This window comes from Hydractinia symbiolongicarpus, chromosome 4 (assembly GCF_029227915.1).
Source record: "Hydractinia symbiolongicarpus strain clone_291-10 chromosome 4, HSymV2.1, whole genome shotgun sequence".
NCBI lineage: Eukaryota > Metazoa > Cnidaria > Hydrozoa > Anthoathecata > Hydractiniidae > Hydractinia > Hydractinia symbiolongicarpus.
In genome coordinates, this window is record NC_079878.1 from 12,624,480 (window position 1) to 12,646,386 (window position 21,907).

The following is a 21,907-nucleotide window of genomic DNA, read 5'->3' on the forward strand; positions in this document are numbered from 1 at the left end:
CAGAGTGGTAATACTTTTTAAGATGTATTTTGATGATGTCATTAATATTGCATCCATATGCCAAAATAAATTCTTTGTGTAAATTTTAACATTATTTATAGGATCACATACTGCAGTGTAAAAATTCTCTAACCTATCGGCTCGGAAAGAAATGTGTCTATCAAGCTTTTGACGATTTGCCTTAAAATTCCTCCATAACTTGCTTGCAAAAAGAAACATTCTTTGAATAATGTACTTATCAAAAATGATACTGTGTTAGTTTTCACAGCCATGAATAACATTTCTCCTGATTAGATGAGCTTAAAATTTGTTTGTGACTAAACAGATTTTGGCAAAAAAGCTTTCCCATTCATAACTGCTTTCTTTTAAGAATTTTGTCTGTAATCTTCTAATAGTAATCACTTTTTCCAGTTCTTTTTTTAACTTCCACAGAATATGCTCAGAATATGCTGAATAAAATATGCTTACAAATTAGAATAAAATGCAAACAAGCACATAAGAAGGTTCTTGCGTTGAAGATGACAAGTTAACTCAGACAACCACAGAAACATTATATACAGTCTATTTTTTAGCATTTCCTTGCTTTGTTTGTTTAGAATGTGTTTGTTTAATCCTTGAAAAATTACTAAAAATTAGAATTTACTGAGCAGGAAGTCCAATCGACACTGTCATGATATCACTTACTGTGATACCACTTTGGGCTTAAATAGCTTGAGACCCCAGGCTAACAAATTTCAAAAAATTACACAGTTCTATTCACAATATTAAACAATTAAAGCCAAACTTAAAGTCCTTGAAAACTACTTTAATGTAACACAAAACCATGTCTGTGTGTATGTGACTTTGGTAAACTGGATTTCCTTTAAAAACACCTATCACAGTTTTGTGATTTACTAAACTTAGACAACTTTACAAAGCTTAACGTCAACGGTAATATAGTGAAACCATTAAATTGCATTTATAAGTTTGAGGCTAACTTGCTGTCAACTCCTGCATGAGCCACCTGGGACCAAAAGTCAATTTTTCAAAACTAGGCCAACTCGATTTTAAAATCGACTGGATGACAATGTCATAAAAAAGATTTAGAAATTATGCATTTATAATAATTTTGGTATGGAGGGCAACAAGAAGACAATATATACAGTTGATATTAGTTGCCTGATGTTACATCTACTATGTAATCTCAGCCCGTTATTGGGACGCTAATAGAAGATGGCAAGAAAAGTGAAATCATATAATTTAGACATTAAAATAACATGAATAGTTACGCTAGCTAATGCATTTGAAATTGTTATAACACCGTTACCTTGCAGCTAAAAATTTTAAAACGTAGGTTATGGCAAACACTCAATAAATTTATGTCTATAGCTAAAAATTTTTAGCACGTACATTTAAGTACTAGAAGTGGGAATATCAGAGAATAAGAATAAATAAATTGTGGCGTGGTGTAATGTTGTGATTGTGATATATGGTTGAGAGACCTTGCAGAAATTTTTTTTAGATCAAAACAAGACCTGTATTCATCGACTAGCATCATTAATTTAATTGTGTATATGTTCTGTTGTAAAAAAAATGGTATCATTGTTGCGGTATATAACAGTGGTTTTTGTCTAGAACAAATATATGCATGAATATGGATATGTGCAATATACACACAGACCAAAAAATATAAATAACATTACCAATGATAGAAGAAGTCCATTAAATGGAGCTAAATGAACATTTAGCTCATGTTAATTGCGGTGACTGCAGTAATGTCTTGGTTGCCTTGTACTTACTAATGTTCTTAGGATCATCTTATAAAGGAAGCTTTACTTGAAACAATATTGGCCAATACAGAATAGGAGACTTGCCTTGCCTACCTGATTTAAGATGCCTCACTTATTAGGACAGGCCTATAAATACCTGTACACATAGTTTCAGAATTGGTGGGGCGTCATCAGCCACGTCCTGTAGTATACCAGATTCAGCAATTAATATTATAGGACAGATGGTCCAGTAGTTTTTGCCATTGATATATACATCTCCCAGACAGAGTTTTTAAGAATTGGTGTTTAAACATGACTACCCTAAAAGACGTGCCCAAGTTGTGGGATATACGTTTTGTATAACATTTATAACAATTAACATTGTGTAGTTGTGTTGCTCTAATGTGCATATCATTGTGGATTATATGGAAACATAGTTTTTCTCACCAAAATACTTAGATTTTCCTGTGTTATGCCTGTGCCAAATTTGGGGATGATTTCGGGATGCCAGTCTTCCTAAGTCAGCCAAAAATTTGGACAGATATGCGTGTGTGGCCTGTTGATTATATCATTACTTGATATTATTACAGTATGCTATTATTAATTTATAATACTAGTCGATAAGGCCCGTGGAAAAATCCACTTAGGCAGGATAACAGAGAAAAACAACCGTCATTTAAATTTTGATGACGTCAGCAGAGACATGTCAGAACACAACATTTTTTTTTAGAAATGTGTATGCCTGTTGCCTTTATCGTATAGATCTTGAAACGCTGATCAAGAAAATATATAGGATCGTGTACTTGTGACAAACGGATGCAGAGATATTAGGGTTTAAAGGTTTTTTATGACATCATTAACCCGTCCATTCCGAAACGGATTTGGTGACCCGGGTTTGGAAAACTTACCCAAATTGGTCCCAGGTAGTCCCTAGTTAACCACGCAGGAGATGACGTCAGTTATTTCCACTCGTTTCCAAGTTATTTAGCCTTAAATTTAAAAGTGCAATGCAGTAGCTTCACTAATCTTATTATTCTTTCCTTTGACGTCAATATTGCTCTAACGTCAAAGTTTGCTAATTTACAAAACAAATTTATAAGCGATGTTTTATAGACTTAATCAAAGAAATTTTATCCACTTTGCAAAAGTCACACACAGAAGCTCCGTATTATTATAGAGATTATTATTATTTATATTAAAGAATAGAAGAAAATAATGAGATGTGAGGAAGTAATGCTGTGGGAGATATTTACAATTGGAGTGCAGCCAAGATGTACATGTCATTGTGAGTGTGTCATACCATTGAAGTGCATTATGATGAAATGATGATGAAATGCCATGGTAGACATTTCAGCTTGTCACACTATTGAAGTGCATTATGATGACGTGGGAGACACTCACAATGGAGTGCGGCCTAGATATACATGTCATTGTTAGTGTGTTATACTATTAAAGTGCGTTATAATGAAGAAAATAATGAGATATGTCATGGGAAACACTCACAACGGAGTGCATCCAAAATGTACATGTCATTGTGAGTGTCTCATACCATTTAAGTGCATATGCTGGGGTTATTACTGTTTCTGTATCTGCATAGGTATCTGTCCTGCCTGCTATTATTTAATCCTATTGCCTGGCATCCTGATCCATGCCTTAAATATAAAATTGTGTTCCAATGCAAAGGATGTTGTATAAATTTATTTCATAATACAATGTTCTCTACTACTATGATGTGTTTTTACTAAGGAACCCGGACAATTAATTAAAGTAATTAAAGTGAATGGAGCAATTTTACTATAAAACCTTTCAAAAACATATTCAACAAAGCATTTGCTACAATTGCTAGTTATTCTTTAAAATGAACGAAGACATTACATTGCTTGTCTAAATATCGTAGCAATCTGACTAAATACTACATATATAGAATGCTTTTAACAGGTAGAATTGTAAAGTTTATATATAAAGTCAAGTGAATAGCCAATGTTCTATGTGGTCCTTCTTTTCTTGACTGTCAGGATGCACACATTAGCTGCACACATTAGCTAGCTAACTAGCTATAAGGTTTAAGCTAGCTAGCTATACAACGCTATACAGAGCTTTTGTGAACTTTCAACCTCATCAAGAATTACAGTTATATTGCACCTTGCTACTGATTTTGATCATTCTTTTTAAAAATGACTAAAAGATGTCAATTTAGCTAGCTAGATCTGACAGTTTTGTTGTCAGTTCCATTCCTGTCCTGTCTGTCCTTTCTGAAAAGAAGAAATCAGTAAAGCATGACCCTTAACATGAAAGACATTTACATTTAACACATTTATACCTTTTGACACATCATAACCACTTTATATCATATTTACATGATTTAAGCTATATTTTTTCATTTATAAATAAATAATATATAGCTAGCTAGCTAACTACTAGTTCCTGTTGGTTTGGTAGCACTGATTTTGATGACACAAAAATGACCCCCGCTGAATACCGCCCCGAAGTTACTGTGATAAAATTAGCGCCATTTTGAACTAGCGCCCCAATCTCGTTCCCACGCATCAGAGAAAACGGAAAAAAGCTCTGAGATCTCTCAAGATGCACTCTCTGGTCTCTAGATGTCTTCTCTTAGGTAAACTTTGAAACCAAATGAAAGTTTCGTAGGCCCCAAACGACACAGTTTCAAATAAAGGGGAAGTGGTGAAGGTGGGCTCAATTATTCATATTTTAACGGACTAACTCCAGCCTATTACAAAAATATTATGTCCCCCTGTAAGTATTAATTATTGTAAATTTTGGCACCCAGGGCATTCTTATTCCACTCTCTACTATTGAAGTTTTTGCCATTCGGTTGTTAAAAACTACAATTTTCCCCTGACACAAATTGCGCTAGAACAACAAATTTTGTAACAAGAGTCACGAAGAAAGAAAAAAGTACATATAAATGTTTCGCAAATAACGAAACCTCTACATTGGGGTTTTATTGCTAAATCAAACAAACTCGGGAAGAAAAAGAGAGATGATTGTTCTATGGATTTTTAAGACATCGACTGCAATCATATTAAAATATAAGTAAAATATAAGTTTACAAATCTTTCTCCTCATCAAAAATAGGTTTTCATCAACCCACTCCTCGCAATCAGAATTATTTTCAATCCTTCGTCACATTCACATTCGCTTGCATATTTTGAGGCTTCTGGAATCACACCTGCATTTATGGTCTGTATCATTTTCCACCATCGGATCGATGTTGCTGAACGGATCAAGCCATGGTAACTTTGACAGACCTTGTCCAACTGCTGCCTTGATTCCAGACACCTCCAATTCTTTAAGCACACCTTTCCACTCTTGTCTTATGTCATGTCATTGTACGTTTTAATCAGCTATTTTGGGAGTAGCGGCTTTATGTTGAATAGCTTAGGTAATGTATTGTTTCCAGCTCCTTTATCCTCTTCCATGGCTAGGGTGATCTGGCTTGCATACCAATCAGTAAATTTTCTTTTTATAAGTTTCTTTACAGAACCATTTCATCCTTCCTGAACGTCATGGGGTTGGAAAAGGTAAGTGAATTATTCCCAAACGTTCCCTCCCGTTTTTCACATATATACGGAATAATGATTTCTTTCAACTTCAAGACTGTTATCGATTCTTGTACATCACTGTAATGTTTGGGATTAGCGCTCAGTGAAAACGATTAAGGAAAATTAACTCTCGGAAGACTTTTTTAGGTTTTTCCTAAATAAGTTGCACTGGTAAGAAATGAGTTGTCGTGAAAGTTGCTGTTATTAGTTGACCCTTTTTGAACTTCTGACTGAGATTTTCGAACGTCTTTTTTCTCTTTTAAAAATGTTTAGCATTTGAACGACACAGTTTGGTATTCGAAGATGTCTTAAAAAAATTTAAACCATAGCTGACGCAAATAAAATCTCAGTCTTTTAAAATTACCAACCTCGCCTCCAGGGTTTCGTAGCTTCTTTGTGTTGTCGAGTCGATAAATTTTTTTCCCATTAAACATAGACCGCATATTTTGAGCCTAAAAAAGGACTTTTCATAAGCACCCTTAAGCCTCATTTTTGGAATTTCAATTGCCTATAAAAAGCATGTACGTCAGTAAAACAGCATCGTCCCCAGTGCTTCTCCTTGTCATTCTTATTGTCATCATGTATAAAAAAGGGGCCTGTGGTGACAAGGTTGGCCACGAAGCATAATCGTCTTTTTTGTATCTACTGGTTTAATGGCTAATTCACAACTTGCCGCCAGTAGTCTGGGTTGCTATCCAAAAGCTCCTTAAAATCTTTTTTATTCCAATTTTACTTGGGAATATGCTTATATCATACCCTCACTAAAATTGGGTTTACAAAGTACAAATATTTTATTCTACACTAAACTTGTACTTATCCCTGACGAGACACTGATACATTATCCAATAAATAAAATAATGCAGAAAAACTTAGTGGAGCAGTTAAAGTGTGACATTAACCCATGTTGACAAAAATTTGGCTCTGAAAAGGAATTCAAAGTATTTGCTAAAGATGGAAAAATTCAGTAAATAGTTTTTACTATTAGACAAAGTATGCCAGAGCTGCCACATGGTAAAATTTTTGATAATTTTAGAACATCTTAGGAGAAGCTAGGAGGTTTTATAGTCAAAATTTAGGGGGTTTTAGGAATTATTATTTTGGGTTAAAAAGTTGGGTTAATTAGTAGATTTTAGAAAGATTCCCAGTTTTAGGTTATTTAAAAGATTTAAGGTATCAAATGTCGGACAGAAGTAACGAAATTTTTAGAAGGCGACGGAAATTTTTCCAGTAAAATAAATATAATTTAGACTTAAGTGTTTTTTGACGTCCATATTAAACAAAACATTACCAAGAATTTTTATAAATAAACAAACTCGCGAAAAATGTTTTAGGTAGCCAGTACTTTGACACACAAAGCTTTTGCCACCCCCACCCCCCCTAAAATAAGTTTAATTAGGAAAAGTAGATAGCTACTTAACAATAAAAAAACGCTTTTTATGTGTCGTGTGAAAATTGATTTAAATAATTACAATTATTGACAGTAATATATAATCTAGTAATTCGATAATTCTAGTAAAAAATTGAGTAATAGAAGTATAAAACAGGGCGAGTTTCATGCGAACGAAAATGTGTGATAGATTAAACATTTAATTACGATGGCGCACAGCCTAACGGAGATAGCAAATACGTAAATTTAGCCTTCCCGAGCAAAAATTAAGCAACAGTCGAGCCTGTAAAATACAAAACCTTAAGCAACATTAATTCTCAGGTAAAATTTCGTGCTGGTTATAAAAAAAAAGCGTGTCCACAAGAATTTTTGTTCGGGAGGAAGATTTTATATATAGAAATAGAGTTACTTTGTCTATCACCAGCAGCGTGCAAAGCTGGCTGCGTATTCTGAATAAAAATATATATATATTAAATAATTCTATACAAATACAATGTGCATTTCCTCTTTTGTCACTTACGAAGCGGCAATAGTACATTTTTACATAAAAATTCTGAAAGAAAACAAACAACTGATTCTGGTTAACTTATAGCATCTGCTTCTTCCACTTTGCCGTCAATCAGGACTTCGACGTCGTCATTAGTTGTCGCCTCGTCCGGAAATTGACGTGTATAGCTCGGAATAATAAGAGGAAGAAACCTAAATTGAAATTTCACCCCGGGTTTACAGTAAATATAATACTAAAGAAAATTTTATCAATTAAATTGTTCAGCACCAAATATAAATGATAGGTATAAATGATAGCAGTGAATTTACTTTAGCAGGCAAAGAAAAAAGTTTCGCACTTTCTTCACTGGTTACACTTTTTTATAAGCAATGCCAAATTTTAAATAATCGCCCTACAAAAATTTTTGACCATTGCTAAAAAATTAGCATGGACCAAGAAATGGTCGAAAATTAAACAGTTTGTTTAGCAAATAATTAGTTATATACCAAAAAAATCCTGGTGCGAATTTAACTCCAAAGTATAGTTTGTCGGAGATATAAATTCTTGCAACTTTAACTTGCAATGCCACTCCTTTAATAATTCGATACGACAGAGTCAATCGATGAAAAAGGCCGAATGTTTTTTTTGAAACTTCAAACGAAACAGATATATACATAAATTCAAAGCTATGAAAAATAAAAAATAAAATAAATAATTCACCCTGTATAATCTTAGGTAAACAATGACTAAACAACATTTGTGGGGCGTTTTTCCCTAAGTAGCTAAACAATGTTTGGGTCAAAGTGGCAAGTAGCTAATTTACTGAAAATGCTCAAATGTTAAACCGTCAGAGAGCTCTCGAGAATCTTAACAACAACAAAGCTTCCAGAATACACAAAGATTTCAGGTTTGAGTGCTCACCCGGTGCACTCTAAATGTAGTGTTGTCAGCCCATTTGGTGCGATCTACTAAACGGGCTTGCGTGGAAAGCAACGTATTAACGCGGTAATGTAAAATAGTTACATTCGGAATGGAGCAAGAAGCAGCCGTTAGGATGGAATCCCCAAAGACGTTAAAATTTCCCGTTACTTATTTAGACTTGATAGAACCAAGTATCAGAATTTACAGACCTGTCAATAATTTTATCCAACCATTCTTTATGTAGTAGTCCATCCACCCACGAAGAAGGTAGCTTCTTTGCACCGAGCTTGCATCCTAACAAAGCACCAGCAACTGCACCATTTGTGTCTGCGTCTCCAGCCTTAAATTGACATGACATAACAAAAGTGAAGTATCAAATAATTTCGAGGACGCTAACTACAGATAATTTGGTGTTTGTATACACGTATAATCATGGTGGCCACACTAAGTTAAGACTTTTCAAGTCTCATCTTTCGAGAACAAAATTATTTAAAATATCAGAACAGGAATTTCAAAACTTTAAAAAAAAATGGGGTTTTTTTTTAGGCAAATTCTTTCTGACAGATTGATTTGAAAAAATTAAATTAAACATGTCAGGTCAATTCCAAAAAATTTTTCAGAACTTTCCAGGAATTTCCAACTCCCTGCACCTCCAAAGACAAACTGTCTCTGTTAAAACATTTTTATTCTGATTACATGAGCATCAATCTTACTTTGAAAGCAGAACAGCCAGCACAAACTTTCAAGAGTGGGAAAACACCATTTTTTTTCTGCTAAAGTGGATTTTTCCACAGGTTTAACGACAGTTTTTAATTAATATTCATACAAAATTTCATAACGACTTTGTCTCTTTTTATACTTTACAATTATTTTCTTCTTGCACTCTCACCAATCAGAAATTTAATGTAAGGCTTTTTAGAATTTCCAAGAGTACAAACTTTCGCGAAAAGATCGTAAATTTGTGCAAGCGACAGTTCGTGTTTCCAAACCACTACCAGTACAAAGATTTTTTAAGAATTAAAAAAAAAACAATAAAAAAATGCAAAGTTGAGAATACCTCCATGACTATTTTCTCAAGAGCAGTTCGGAAATCACTTTGCTGTAGGGCCCAAAAACCGGAGCCAAGACATTTATATGTGTATCCAATTTTCTTATGCTCACCAAGCTTGAGCGCGGATAACTTTGAAGGGAACATGTGTTTTTTCAGCTCTTTGTGCTAAATATAGAAAAAACATCTACTTGATATGGTGAATCGTAAAAATAAGGATTTTTGTTTACAAAGTTACCTATACTTTAACTCACAACATTTGAACAGGTTATCTGTGTAAAAAATATACGAAAAAGATAGGGTCCTGGCAAATGTTTAAAAAACGGGGTGTGTTAATTTTCTTTTTTAGAAAGATACCAACCTTTTGGATGTGATTTAATCACTATTCAATTGTAACAAAAAGAAAATAACTTTCAGGACAAGGCCCTTGACAATGGTCGGAGGGGGCCTAGACAATGGTCGGAGGGGGCCTTGACAATGGTCGGAGGGGGCCTAGACAATGGTCGGAGGGGGGCTATCCTACCCCCGCCCCCCATACTTTTTTAGCAATGTTTTTTTTAATGTCAGGTAGAACTGTTTATTTGTTTGAATGGGGCTAAAATGAATAATTCATAATGTTATAAAAATGGTCTATAGTCCATGTGTATCAACATTGCAACCAATATTGTTACGCAAACTGACAAAAATGAAAACTTTTTTTACTATACTTTTAGGTTTTATTTTTAAAGTAACACAAACTCTAAAAATAGAAGGTGGAAAATCCTGGCGTTTTGAAACCAAACATGGTGGGTCCATCTACATACGGCTATATACATTTATCAACTGTCATTATTAACTATTTACCAACTAAGTATATAATAAGAAAATTGTAAAGTTCACAAAAATTGTAATACTACACACCGACGACTTTTTAGGTAAGATTTCTTTCGCAGTTTTATACGCTTCTTTTGTTATCATCGCAACATCTTGGCCGTCATTTTTAGAATATGAACCGTTTAACATTAGGGAAATTGCCGTTGTCATAGCAACCACTGATGCTTGACATCTATACGTAAATTGATTTATTAGTGAAGGTATCACCTTACGAAGTGAAAAGCTTTTTGGTGTATAAGTGTAATTTTAAGCATATGATTTTTATTTTTGGGACTAAAATATACTATGGAAATAAATAATAAAAACAAGAGATTAGAATTTTTAGTTATTTAATAAATTGTATAGATCATTATTTATAAGTTAAACAAATTTTCCCGTTCCATAGGAGTTTGAGATAGAAAAAGTTTACTCTAGTTTCTGCATATCTTGACCTAAAAACATTTTCTGAAGAAGTCCAAGCACCAAAGAATCGATCAACTTTTCCTTAAATTATGTAAATGTGCAAAAGCAAAATATACCTTGGGTCGGCATGAGTAACTTTACATATATCCAAAGCATGTTGTTGGACTCTGTCTAGGGATTGGTATTGATAAGCTCCTAATATGGAAGTTCTCATAATGGCACCGTTAGGTGCGACGAACCGACCTGAACTTTCCCATATATCAAACGCAGCCTAAACGAACATCATTGTAAAGGTAATCGGTGATAAATAAAATAATAGTTTAAATAAAAAGGGAATGAACGATAATCTCATACATCGTGTGGATTTGTGTCGTACTTTTCGTGACGTAACACATGTAAAGTTGTCGAACCTATTCCCATGCCTCCAAAATCACCAAGTTCAGGAAATCCTTCTTTTGACCATTTTTTTAAATTTGCACCAAAGTCAGTAGGAGAAACCTAAAATAAAAAAAGATAAAATAAAAGTGGTTAAAAAAATGAAAGCCCTAACTAAAACAAACAAAAAATAATAATTAGGGTATCCGTTCAATTTGTAAGTTTTCCGGCTTCTACAGGCTAAATTTCAACAAAACTTCTTAGTTTTCCTGGTTTTTCAGGCTTATTTCGACAAATGTTCGGAATTTTTCGGCTTACCCAGGCATATTTCAACAAATTTCTCTGAGTTTTTCAGGTACAAAATTCTTTGAGTTTTTCAGAATTGATTTCAACAAAATTTGGTGAATTTTCCAGCTTCATTAGGATAATTTTTTACAAACTTTTCCGAATTTGCTGAGTTTTCCAGGTTCTCAAAGTTTTCTAGGCTTAATTTCGGTTTTCCAGGTTTCATTGTTTCAGAATGATAAAAACTTGTACCTTCTGATTATATGGCGAACCAAGATAAATTTCGTTATATGGGAAAATAAAGATCTTGATTACCCATACTAGAGATCCCAATAGACAGGTAAATATTTATTTCTATACAAACACCTCTAGCTAAGATTTCCACTTAAAATCATGAACATTTTCCCGGTCAGCGAGACAATTTTTGCCACATAGAGACAAAGTTGTTTCGATTATAGTTGCTTTCTATATGTATACATCTGCTAAACTTTATTATAAGTGGTATAAGTATAAGTTTTGTTTTTCTTTCTTCAATGTATCAATCTTGTGTGAAAATGCTTAACTTTTTAATATGTGTATCGTTAATACAAAGTAAACATAATGCTCAAAGGGATCAATTATTTCCAGATTGAACGTTTTTGCCACAAAAAAAAAACATCAGCATACCTTTCCATCCTGATCAAGTATGGACAACATTATTAGGATCATTTGATCAGTGTCATCTGTCCAATCACCAGTCTTCCACCGTGATCTGTGCATGTCTGGAACTTTTATATGGAATTCTAATTCTCCTTTATCTCCATAATACTACAACAGGATACAAATTTGTAATTACTTTTTATTAAATCACAAGTTTTGTTAACATTTCATATAGTCTGTTCCTAGACAACTGAAAGAAACAAAGACAGGGTGTCCATCTAATATTAACTTGTTATTCTCCTGACATTTTTCCTAATACTTTAAAAATTCCCGACAATTCCTGTGGACACCCTGTCAACCTAATTTACAAGACAATTTTCTTTCAGATGTTTTCCAAGGGTTAAATTTAACAATTTTTGATTTAACTATATAGTACCAAAAAGTACTCTAAGCACACGCTAACAAAACCTGAACATATTTTACTTTTAAGTATACATTACCTACATTGACTTACAATAAAATTGCAGTATAGCTGGCACATATGGATGGTCATAACGATTGTAGAAAAAAAACAAAATTTAACATTGCTGGGAAAATACCTAGTTTATCAGGACACACTATCTCAACATTCTCCAATTTATAAATTATTTATTTATTTACCCTTTGCGCTTCTTCCTTGATCATAAATTCACTCAACAAACCAATCGCATCACCGATGGCTTGTCCATATATTAATCCTCTAATTTGATCTTCCAGTACTGAGTGGTCTGTTGGTGTGGTAGTAGATGTCTTAAAGGAAAAAAAAAGCTATGGCATGCAATCACACAAAGTTATTTACAAAGAAACATAAGGTCATTTCAAACACTGAATTATTAAGATTTTGATTCTTTAAACTAATTCTCTATTCCAGTTTTCGAATTTTTGAATTTGCCGAACTGTTTAAGAGATTCCTGTATAAAAATAACCTTCATTGAAAAATAAGAGCAAATTTTCCAACAATTTTTTTTACAAGAACTTTACATTACATTTTTTACAACCAAAATACAATTACCAGCTGATTTCATACTTTTTTAACTACCTTATTCCATGAAATTAACGAGTCATGGAATTAACGCAGTTTTTTTAAAATTCGCGTTAATTTAATGATCGTTAATTAAATGCAGTGTTAATTTAAAGACTGTTAATTTCATGATAATTTGGTAACTTTTTTACAATATAAAAAAGCCTAAAAACATAAAAATACAATTTTTTTTACAAATTTCCTCCTCATCGAACGATAGCTCTTTTTCAGTAATCTTTTTAAAATAGCTTTTGTATCATCTTCATACTCTGATCCAAGTGGAAAATTAACTGAAAGAACATTTTTTATAAATTTAAAAAATTTTAACATTGTCTTTCCAAAGAACGAAAACTTTTAATTCGATTTCCAAACCATCTTATAATAGAGGAGACTGCTTCACTACCGTGGATTCATCTGTTGCTGTAATTTTTGCTTCGTGTGATATTGCAGATTCTCAAATTTGCATTAATTAAATGCATTTTTGAAAACGTACTTGCTCAAGCACGTTAATCAAATGCCTTTTTCAAAATAATTTAATTATACTGCATTAATTTCATGATCATTAATTTAATTTTGCATTAATTTCTTGAATCCTTAATTTCATGGAATAAGGTAATTTCGATGAAGCAAAAGGTCTAGCTATATTTTGTGCTTTTTTTTGTCAGTCCCCTAAGAGTAAATAAAAGTAGTGTTGAACTGTACTTTGTATTTAGGTATTGTATTTAAAAAAGCAGACAATGAAGTTAACGTCAGCAATTGACACTGGTATTCTAATTGCCGACATAGAAATACAAAGTATGGTGATTGTGTCATAAAAAAACGCAGATGCAGAATTTTTGTTCCTACTTTTAAGATTCACATTTTTAACCAGTTATAGTACTGGTCAAAAAAAAGTACATTTGAACTTTCTGTTCTGAGATGAAACAAAACATGAATTAGTGAAGCAGAACTATGACGCCTAAGCCCTTTTTAATGTGATCTTAAGAATCTTAATGCTTACACATTTTACTATTGGAATGCAAATGTAAATAATTTGAAAACAACTGGCAGCAACAATTTTACCGCAAAAAATAGAAAGTCCTAAACAACAAGGTTTGTATCAACATTAATTACCTTATTCATACAAATTTTGGTGCTAATTAAATTCGGTGCAGTGGCAAAATATTGTTTGGTATGTATTTAATTCAGTGATGTAGAAAAAACTGAAAGTTTTTTAAATTCGGTGTGGATTTAGTCATTTTTTTTGGATTTTTTCTACATAGATTTTAAAATTCTCACCTAAAAACGAGAAATAGAACTGAAGCTTAACAGAATGATTGGACAAAAATGACTTTTTTAAGAAGAATTCAGTTATTCTTTGATTTAAAATTGGCTAGATATAATTTACCAATGAAAGAAAAAAACTAAATATGCTGTGCATTTAATTTAATGGCAAAAAAAATATTGATAATAGTGCATACTTAATTTAGCAATTTAAAACCAAAATAGCTGTATGAACATGATATCTATGTTACTACATTTATTCTCTGCAGAAAAAAAGCACAAACAACCATAACACTTACAGCCATAGCAGCAGATTAATCTTGAAATATTATTGAGTTCCTAAATTTTATTATTTATCCTAAAAATAAATACAAATAAACATTAAACAGGAATATGTTTAGTTAAGGTTTAGGCTTGGTATTATTTTGGATCCCTTTTTTTGGAAAGAAAATAGATTTATTTTAAACTTTAAAACAAGGTTTATCACACACCATGCTATTATTGATAAGCAATTGTCTGCAGAAATTAACACTATTCAATAGGAATAACTGCTTAAAAAGTGTTACATGTTAACAAAAAAATTTTATCATTTAATCTGCTAAAAACGCTATCTGTATGATATCTGAGGACAACTTTTATCTTATCCTTGAACTATTTTACCAGGTAAATTCCCCTATAGGAAAGAAAACTTTAGACAGTTTTCCTTTTTCTCTTTTAATGCTTTTTTATTTTGTTGACAGACCTGTAACTAACTTAAAGTTTGACAGACCTGTAACTAACTTAAAGTTATACAACTAATTAAAAAAAACATGTTGATACGTTTCGCACCATAATAGGTGTATATACACTGCCAGTTAACTACATAATGGTAACTTCTATAGAATAAAAAACAGTTCAGATAAACATTACGTAGTTCTGCGAATTACCCAATATGTTAATTCAAAAAATACTTTTGTAAATAAAATATTACTACCAAAGGTTACACAAATATAAAATACTAATAATCCGATACTTATTCTTTAAAAGTTCCTATTGGTAAATATAAATTCTTCACACAGTAAATATGCAACAATATATTTATAACCATTTATATAACCACATATATAGCTACACAATTGAGTTTTAAAAAATTATAAGCAGCGTAACTGTTTTGATTTCAAAATCCAGCTTCTTTTGTCACCTTTTCAGTTTCACTGACTGAATAATTTCTTCAATGTCTTTGATTTCTTTTAGTATGGTCTGCTCACTATTTATTTTGATAATCTAAAAAAATATTAAGGAATCGCATGCATTCCAACTATCATAGTTGGAAAGTGGCCTTGTGGAGTTTGCAGGAAAGGCGTTGGTAGTAACTCAATTTTTTGTCAGACTTGCAAGCATTGGGTACATAAGAAGTGCAGTAGTATTAGTGGAAGGTTAAGAGCTGACATTCAGTTTGTATGCAAGCGTTGCAAAGGTGAGATTATAGAGAATGAAGTATTTCCAGCTTTAATGATGTACAACAGTGGCTCGGAGATAGTTGAGAACTTCTGTTACTTAGGTGATATGTTGGGCAGTGAAGGTGGTGTTGGAAGAAGTGTTACTTGCAGGATAGGTTCTGCTTGGAAAAAGTTCAGAGAGTTACTTCCTTTATTGACTAGCAGAGTCCTGTCAATTGAGGTAAAAGGTAGAATGAGGCCTGTGTAAGAAGTGTTATGTTGTACGTTAGTGAGACATGGGCAGTCAAGCAGGAAGATCTTGACCGTTTAGAAAGGAATATGAGAATGGTTAGGTGGATGTGTAACGCCAGTCTGAGAGACAGAAAGAGTTCAGATGAGCTAAGAAGCAGGCTAAGTCTCTGTAGAATTAAAGATGTTATCCAGATAAGAAGATTGAATTGGCTGGGGCACTTGGAAAGAATGGAGGAGGATAATTGGGTAAGAAAGTGTAGAGACTTGATAGTTCCTGGGGCAAAGCCCAGAGGCAGACCGAGAAAAACTTGGCAAGAGGTTATAAGGACAGACTTGACACAGAGGAAGTTGAGTTTAGATCTAACACAGTCTAGATCAGATTGGAAGAGGGTCATTAATATACCCCGTCCAACCCATGCTAGCATGGAAAAACGGACGTTAAGCCAAGAATGATGATGATGATGATGATGATGATGCATATATACAATCCTACAATATTTAAGCAAAAATTTCTTCCGAAACCAGGTAGGCAGACAAAAAGACAGACATAAAGACAGACAAGAAAATGTACAAGCAAACCTGAGATTCTTCAAGCTTTTCTCCACTTTTCTGTTTTTTCTTTAAATTTTCTATTTGATCTAGTTTCTTTTTTAATTTTCGAAGATCTTTGTCAAAAGAAGAACCACTGCTCTCAACTTCAGTTGATTTGTTACATGTCTCTGTTGCTTTAATTGTAACACGCTGAAGAGATTCTGTAACTTCCTCATCATCGAGACTTGGACTATAAAACATTAGAGCCACTGAATGAATAAGTTTAAAGTATAAGATGAGACCAAGTTGATTACTATTTGAAAATATGAAGAAAAAAAAAGCAACCAACATTTGTATATACAAAATATATCTAAGAGCCATTGGTTAAATAAATTACCAAGTAAACACTGACACATACACTTAAATTCAAATTGTCTTTAGATGCAAAAATGACAAGTAGCTTTACAACTTGCAGCAAGTGTAAATTAACAATATTTTACCCCATTCCCTCCTTCAATTTTAATGCTGATATGTGTTTTTATCATAAAAAACACAGGTAGGCAGGGCTTGTACAAAGTCTCGGCTGATCAAAAATTAAAACTATAAACATACTTAAGGCCTGAATTGACATCTTGCAACACCCAAAGGTCTTGCCTCAATTTAGCAGCTAACTTATGATCCTAAAAAATAAAGTTTTTAATATATATGCTTATTGTTCCTATAAACTAGAATTATATGTATTTTAAGAAAAGTTAAAAAAATACCATATTGTATTATAAGTATAAAAAAAGGTATGAAGGAAATATTTACATAAATGAAACAGCCTAAAAATACAGGCCATCAACAATCAATGTTTATCCAACATAGAGTCCATGGATAAATTGCTGACCTCCCTCCCTTCTTCTTCAAGAAAGCAAGTTTCATAAGTCCACTAAATAGGAAGTTATCCTCCACCTTACAACACAACTACGCGATCTTACATCTACGTAATTTTACTTCAACTTGGTGATTTAATTACGAGCTCTCCCTGAAACACAATTCTGGAGATCATTTTTCTTTTGTGTTGAATGTAATTGTAATCTATTTATATCTTTGCAATCACATTGGGCACATTAAAATGATTTGCTTCTGGTAATAGAGCAATATAGCAGGTATCATTCTTAGGTTTAATTGACACGTATTTCACAACCTAGTGCCCAGGACTTAATTATCAATTCCTGTTAAAAATGTTGAAAAATGTTAAAGTTAAAGTATAGATAATAATTTTCTTTTTTTATCTTCGTTACCATCAAGCAACAGGTGGGTACTGAAAATATCAAAAATAAATATAAAATACAATTGATAAGACACACGCAACTATCTCCCCCTCATTGCCACCATTCATTTTATCATGCACACTGTGATTGCTGAGATATAAATAGATAACACAATTCTATAAACATTAGAAAAGAACGTTCCGTCGATGTTACAGACAATCCGTCATAATTTTTATGTTGTTTATTTTTATGCCAAAAAAACTTAAATATACATAAAAAACAGAGATTTTACTTTAGATTTATCACCTGATAGCATGGGTTTTATTATTTGTTTGTTTGTTTAATAGCAGGAAGCAAGAAATATTATTGGTTGAAACTAATGTTTACAAATAAAAGGAAAACAGCATTGTCAAATTAATTTTAATTCATTATTATTTCGGCAATCGGAGACAAGGAAGTTAAGACTGAGAGAGTTGCTAGTTCAAACACTCGTTTCTCTTGTTTGGGGTGAGTTTAAACGTCCCCACTTGTCTCCATCATGAAAAAAACAGAACACACACACACACATGTTTATAAAATGATTAGGGTAAGTAAAACTATGCTGAATTTTTTGCTTAACACGATGCGGGTTATGCAAAGGTGCGGGTAAGTAAAACACACTGATTGAAATTTTATGCGGGTTATAGGAAGGTGCAGGCTATCTGATAGCATCTAGTTTATAACTCCCTAAAAAAGCCGAGCTGCGGGTTATAGGATGTGCGGGTTATATACCGGAAAATACGGTGTGTTTGCACATCACTATGAGAATGTAAACATGCTTTCAAAGACAAATATTATACTGACACTGCAATGGAATACCAAGACAGTGTTTTTAATTTATGCTATCACGAAATGCTGATGTAAATGGTGAGATGATTTAAAAAACAAGTTCACGTTAGCAAAATTTTCTCTTCGCATATATGACATTGTTTTTTGAAATTTATAGAATCCTTTGATTGCCTATCGTAAATATATGAAGGCCATTTCGTAAGATTTTAGGTAATAATCAATAATAGTGGTGCGCGTGCGATCTTAAAAAATTGAATTTTTGAGAAGTGAAAGTAAGAAAAAACTTACTTTACCCTCTTATCAGCACAGGGGCTATTATTATTATAGAAAAAGAAATGTTTAATTTGCACGCTAATATAAGTAGTGGATGGCCGAAGAAGGCAGAGCCGACTTTGACTATGAGAGATGCTTTTTCCAAAAATAGTTCATATAACCTTTTTTAAATTTCAAGGCAGTCTGATCGAGGAGCTGCTGACTCACCATAAAACAGTAAAAAAAGTTCAGGGTGTTCTCCCTTAAAATAGCCTGCACCCATTTAACAAAATTAAAAAAAAAATTACTATTTGGTTGTAGTGCATTAATGCTTTATCTTAGAAGCCTATGAGAACGTACTATATGTCAAAAAAGGACAGAGTTTATGTCAACATTACTTTGTCTAATTAAATAAGAATTGTGTGGGCCTTTCATAAAGACAGGAGTGTTCATCAACGGTTTATTAACAGCAGGACACAAAATCTTGTATCTCAAAATTCCTGTACATAACTTTGATGGAAAAAATAATGGCAGTACTTTGTCAATACAATTTGATCAATAAATATGCAGTTAATAAATTCACACAATTCTGTAATACTTTGAAGGTTGCCTTATTTGTAGCAAAATCATTGGAGTTGAAAGCGCTGTTTTGCATTCAGGAATAATTCGGGCAAGTTCCAGAGACTGTAGACTGTACGAGTTTGGAATTTAGGAACAAAAACATGAATTTTATTCAAAAAGTCACCAGAGCTTGCCCTGTATGGGTGTTTTCACCAAATCGGCACCCTTATTTCTGGACTTTCAAAGAGACAGTAAAAAACATTTTTTGTGTCATACCTTAGATGTAAATAGTTCTAAAAAAACTAACCCCATTGGCCTTGGCATCAGCAAGTTGTTCCTTCAATAAGGTCATGGGATCTTTTAGAGGAATAGTTTCTTCTTTTCCCTTTAACATGGTTTCCAATCTTTTCTTTTCTCTTTTTCTCGCATTTTTCTTAGCACTTTTTGATGTACTCATCTTAAAATAAAAGCGAAATCAATAAGTAATAGCCAAAAAAACTAGGGTACCCAAATGAACCATGGTTGAAAAATGATATGTAAATACTGTTCATACTTGATTGGGTTTCAGGCACTTACAAATTTTGACTTTTCAGGTGTGCGTTTACTTGAAAAGAGCCGTAAATCCAGGACGCATATTAAAAAATCTCAAGCGACTTGTGAATTGCAAATTTAGAAGCGAATTAGCCGCAAATAATCATTTTAATTCCTTTGAGAAACAGAAAACATGTGGCAAATTTAGTGTAAGCACTCCTTTTGGTATTAAAAAAAGGCAGTTATTTTAAATTCTTTCTAGTAATGAGTTTTTCTAAAAATAAACACTAAAAATTACGTTCTGGTTGGTTAAAAGTTATATACAGCGAAATATTTTTGTCCTAAAAAGTAGAAAGTATTTATACATTAAGTCATAGCAAATTTTTCAAAGCTAATTCAAAACAGACAAAAGTGCGCATGCATTGGGCTGTCCAATTCACCTGTGGACGTAAATATAAAAACAAAAGATATATACATATATATGTAACAGTTATAAATTTGCATAAAAAATTAAGTTTCTTAAAAGCAAACTGTTTAAAGAAAAGATAGATAAAAAAATTTTGATGTGAAATTTCATGCTGTAAGATTAAGAACTAAGCTGTTTTTAAGCAAAAGTTGTTTTTCTTATTTCTGAAATATTTGAATAGGCACTCCCTTTACGTTAGCGAGTAATATATTTGAATAATGGCCACTCCGGCTAATTATTCGAGAGGGGCATTTATAAAAATTACTACAAAAAGTTATGGGTGCTTATTCATGAGAGGCATTTTTGAGAGTAGGTGCTTGAGGAGTGAGCATTTATGATGTACAGCTACGCTAATTACAGCTAAAGCAGAGCCAGGGTCATAGCTGAATAGCTAGAATTAGTCTAAAATAGTATTTTTATGATTGAAAAAACGGATAATGTTAGCTAAAATTGTAAAATTATACTTGCATATGTTGCATTTTTTTGTTATTTTACGTTAAATAATCTGTGAAGATATTGACGCTGATACGGAATCTCAGCCTTACCAAAACATATATAGCTGGCTAGCATATAGCACAGGTTACCGACTTATTTATTACAAAGATTGAACCTAAATATATTGCTTAGGAAATCACTGTCATTTATGCTTGCTTAATCAACATTTTTCGCCGACCCACTTTGTATGTTTACATTCGTTTTAGCATAAGCTTAGCGTTTAATTAACAAATTAGACATAGCAGAAAAATGTTGTTACTAAAGAAATTTCTCTAAAACTGAAAAAAAAACAATCATTTTTTACATGCTCTTTAAAAGACATTTATTAGGGATTTACAATTATTAAAAACTATTTCAATCTTAAATTAAAAATTGAAAGCATTTTCACTCATTCATTCGGTAATTAATTATCGTTTTTGTTTTTTTAAGATTAAATTCTACAGCTTCAAAATTCGGCGGCCCATTTATGTAGCGTATTTATATAAAACGCCCTTTAATGGAAGTTATATCTTACAACGCCCGCATTAAGCCTGTACCCACCCCACCCAGGGGGGCAGATTTTTTAGTAGCAAAAATTTTAAGATTTTTTAAAATCAAAGATTGTAGAAGACAGAATTTAACTGCTGAAAAATAAATAAAGTTGCTAATCATACCGGTCTCATTTTGGTGTACGAGTAGATTTTTTCTGGCGTGTTTTCTTGTGTGTTTTCAGTCCTATACTTCTTGCTTTTTTATCCCTAAAAGTCTTTAAACAATAACAACATTATATAAAGTTTATTTCTACCTTTAATCAAAAAGTTTCTTATAAAGCTTTAACCAAAGTACACTTTTTTACGGCGAAATTAAAAGGCGAAGCCCTGTAGCAATCTGGCAACCGACTGTCCGTACTCTCCCCCCTCGAAAAGCGCAGGGCGGTTATTGCTAAACCGTTTTATTTTTTCGCCCCCGCGTTTTTCGACTTTACAGCAAGCAACGCTTTATCACAACATCTTTCAATTGTCCACTCCCATCTTTTTTCACATCTTTTCTCTATTTTATGTATTTCCTTTTCTCTCAAAAGCCGCATTATTATTTTTTTAAATCTACTCCAAGCCTTTTTCAACCCCCCCCCTCCACGTTTTTATTTTCGTCCCCCCACCCCTACCTACTCCATTTTACTCATTGTCATCTTTGTTTTTTTCTTTTGACTTCTTATATGTTTCCATCCCTCTAATTTTATCCCGTACTTCTTTGACCTTTTCACCAACTCTCTATACCATTTTT

At 32.7% G+C, this 21,907-nt stretch overlaps 2 protein-coding genes and 1 long non-coding RNA gene across 4 annotated transcripts in view; 1 reads left to right on the plus strand and 2 right to left on the minus strand.

Annotated features, from left to right (window-relative positions):
- Positions 1-15,936, plus strand: part of LOC130641343 (uncharacterized) — a 75,803-nt gene extending 59,867 nt beyond the window's left edge. Inside the window, exon 2 of the long non-coding RNA XR_008982451.1 lies at positions 15,595-15,936. This is a non-coding gene — a long non-coding RNA (uncharacterized LOC130641343). The remainder of the gene's footprint in view (positions 1-15,594) is intronic.
- On the minus strand, positions 7,079-14,484 carry LOC130641340 (ADP-ribosyl-[dinitrogen reductase] glycohydrolase-like). Its single transcript, XM_057448109.1, has 9 exons — positions 14,354-14,484; positions 12,392-12,520; positions 11,759-11,899; positions 10,787-10,930; positions 10,549-10,703; positions 10,058-10,202; positions 9,167-9,325; positions 8,319-8,449; positions 7,079-7,400 (listed from the first exon to the last, which is right to left on the minus strand). The coding sequence occupies exons 1-9, from the start codon at positions 14,357-14,359 to the stop codon at positions 7,283-7,285; spliced, it is 1,128 nt and encodes a 375-aa protein (XP_057304092.1). The 5' UTR covers positions 14,360-14,484; the 3' UTR covers positions 7,079-7,282.
- On the minus strand, positions 14,871-21,407 carry LOC130641341 (uncharacterized). 2 transcript variants are annotated; one of them, XM_057448111.1, is made up of 5 exons: positions 21,298-21,407; positions 19,460-19,609; positions 16,868-16,935; positions 16,304-16,505; positions 14,871-15,317 (listed from the first exon to the last, which is right to left on the minus strand). In XM_057448111.1, exons 1-5 carry the CDS (start codon positions 21,304-21,306, stop codon positions 15,231-15,233), a joined length of 516 nt encoding a protein of 171 aa, XP_057304094.1. In that variant the 5' UTR covers positions 21,307-21,407; the 3' UTR covers positions 14,871-15,230. The 2 variants fall into 2 exon arrangements, with proteins under 2 accessions (XP_057304094.1, XP_057304093.1); XM_057448110.1 differs by lacking the exon at positions 21,298-21,407 and adding an exon at positions 20,614-20,643.
- Between the last annotated feature and the right edge of the window lie 500 nt (positions 21,408-21,907).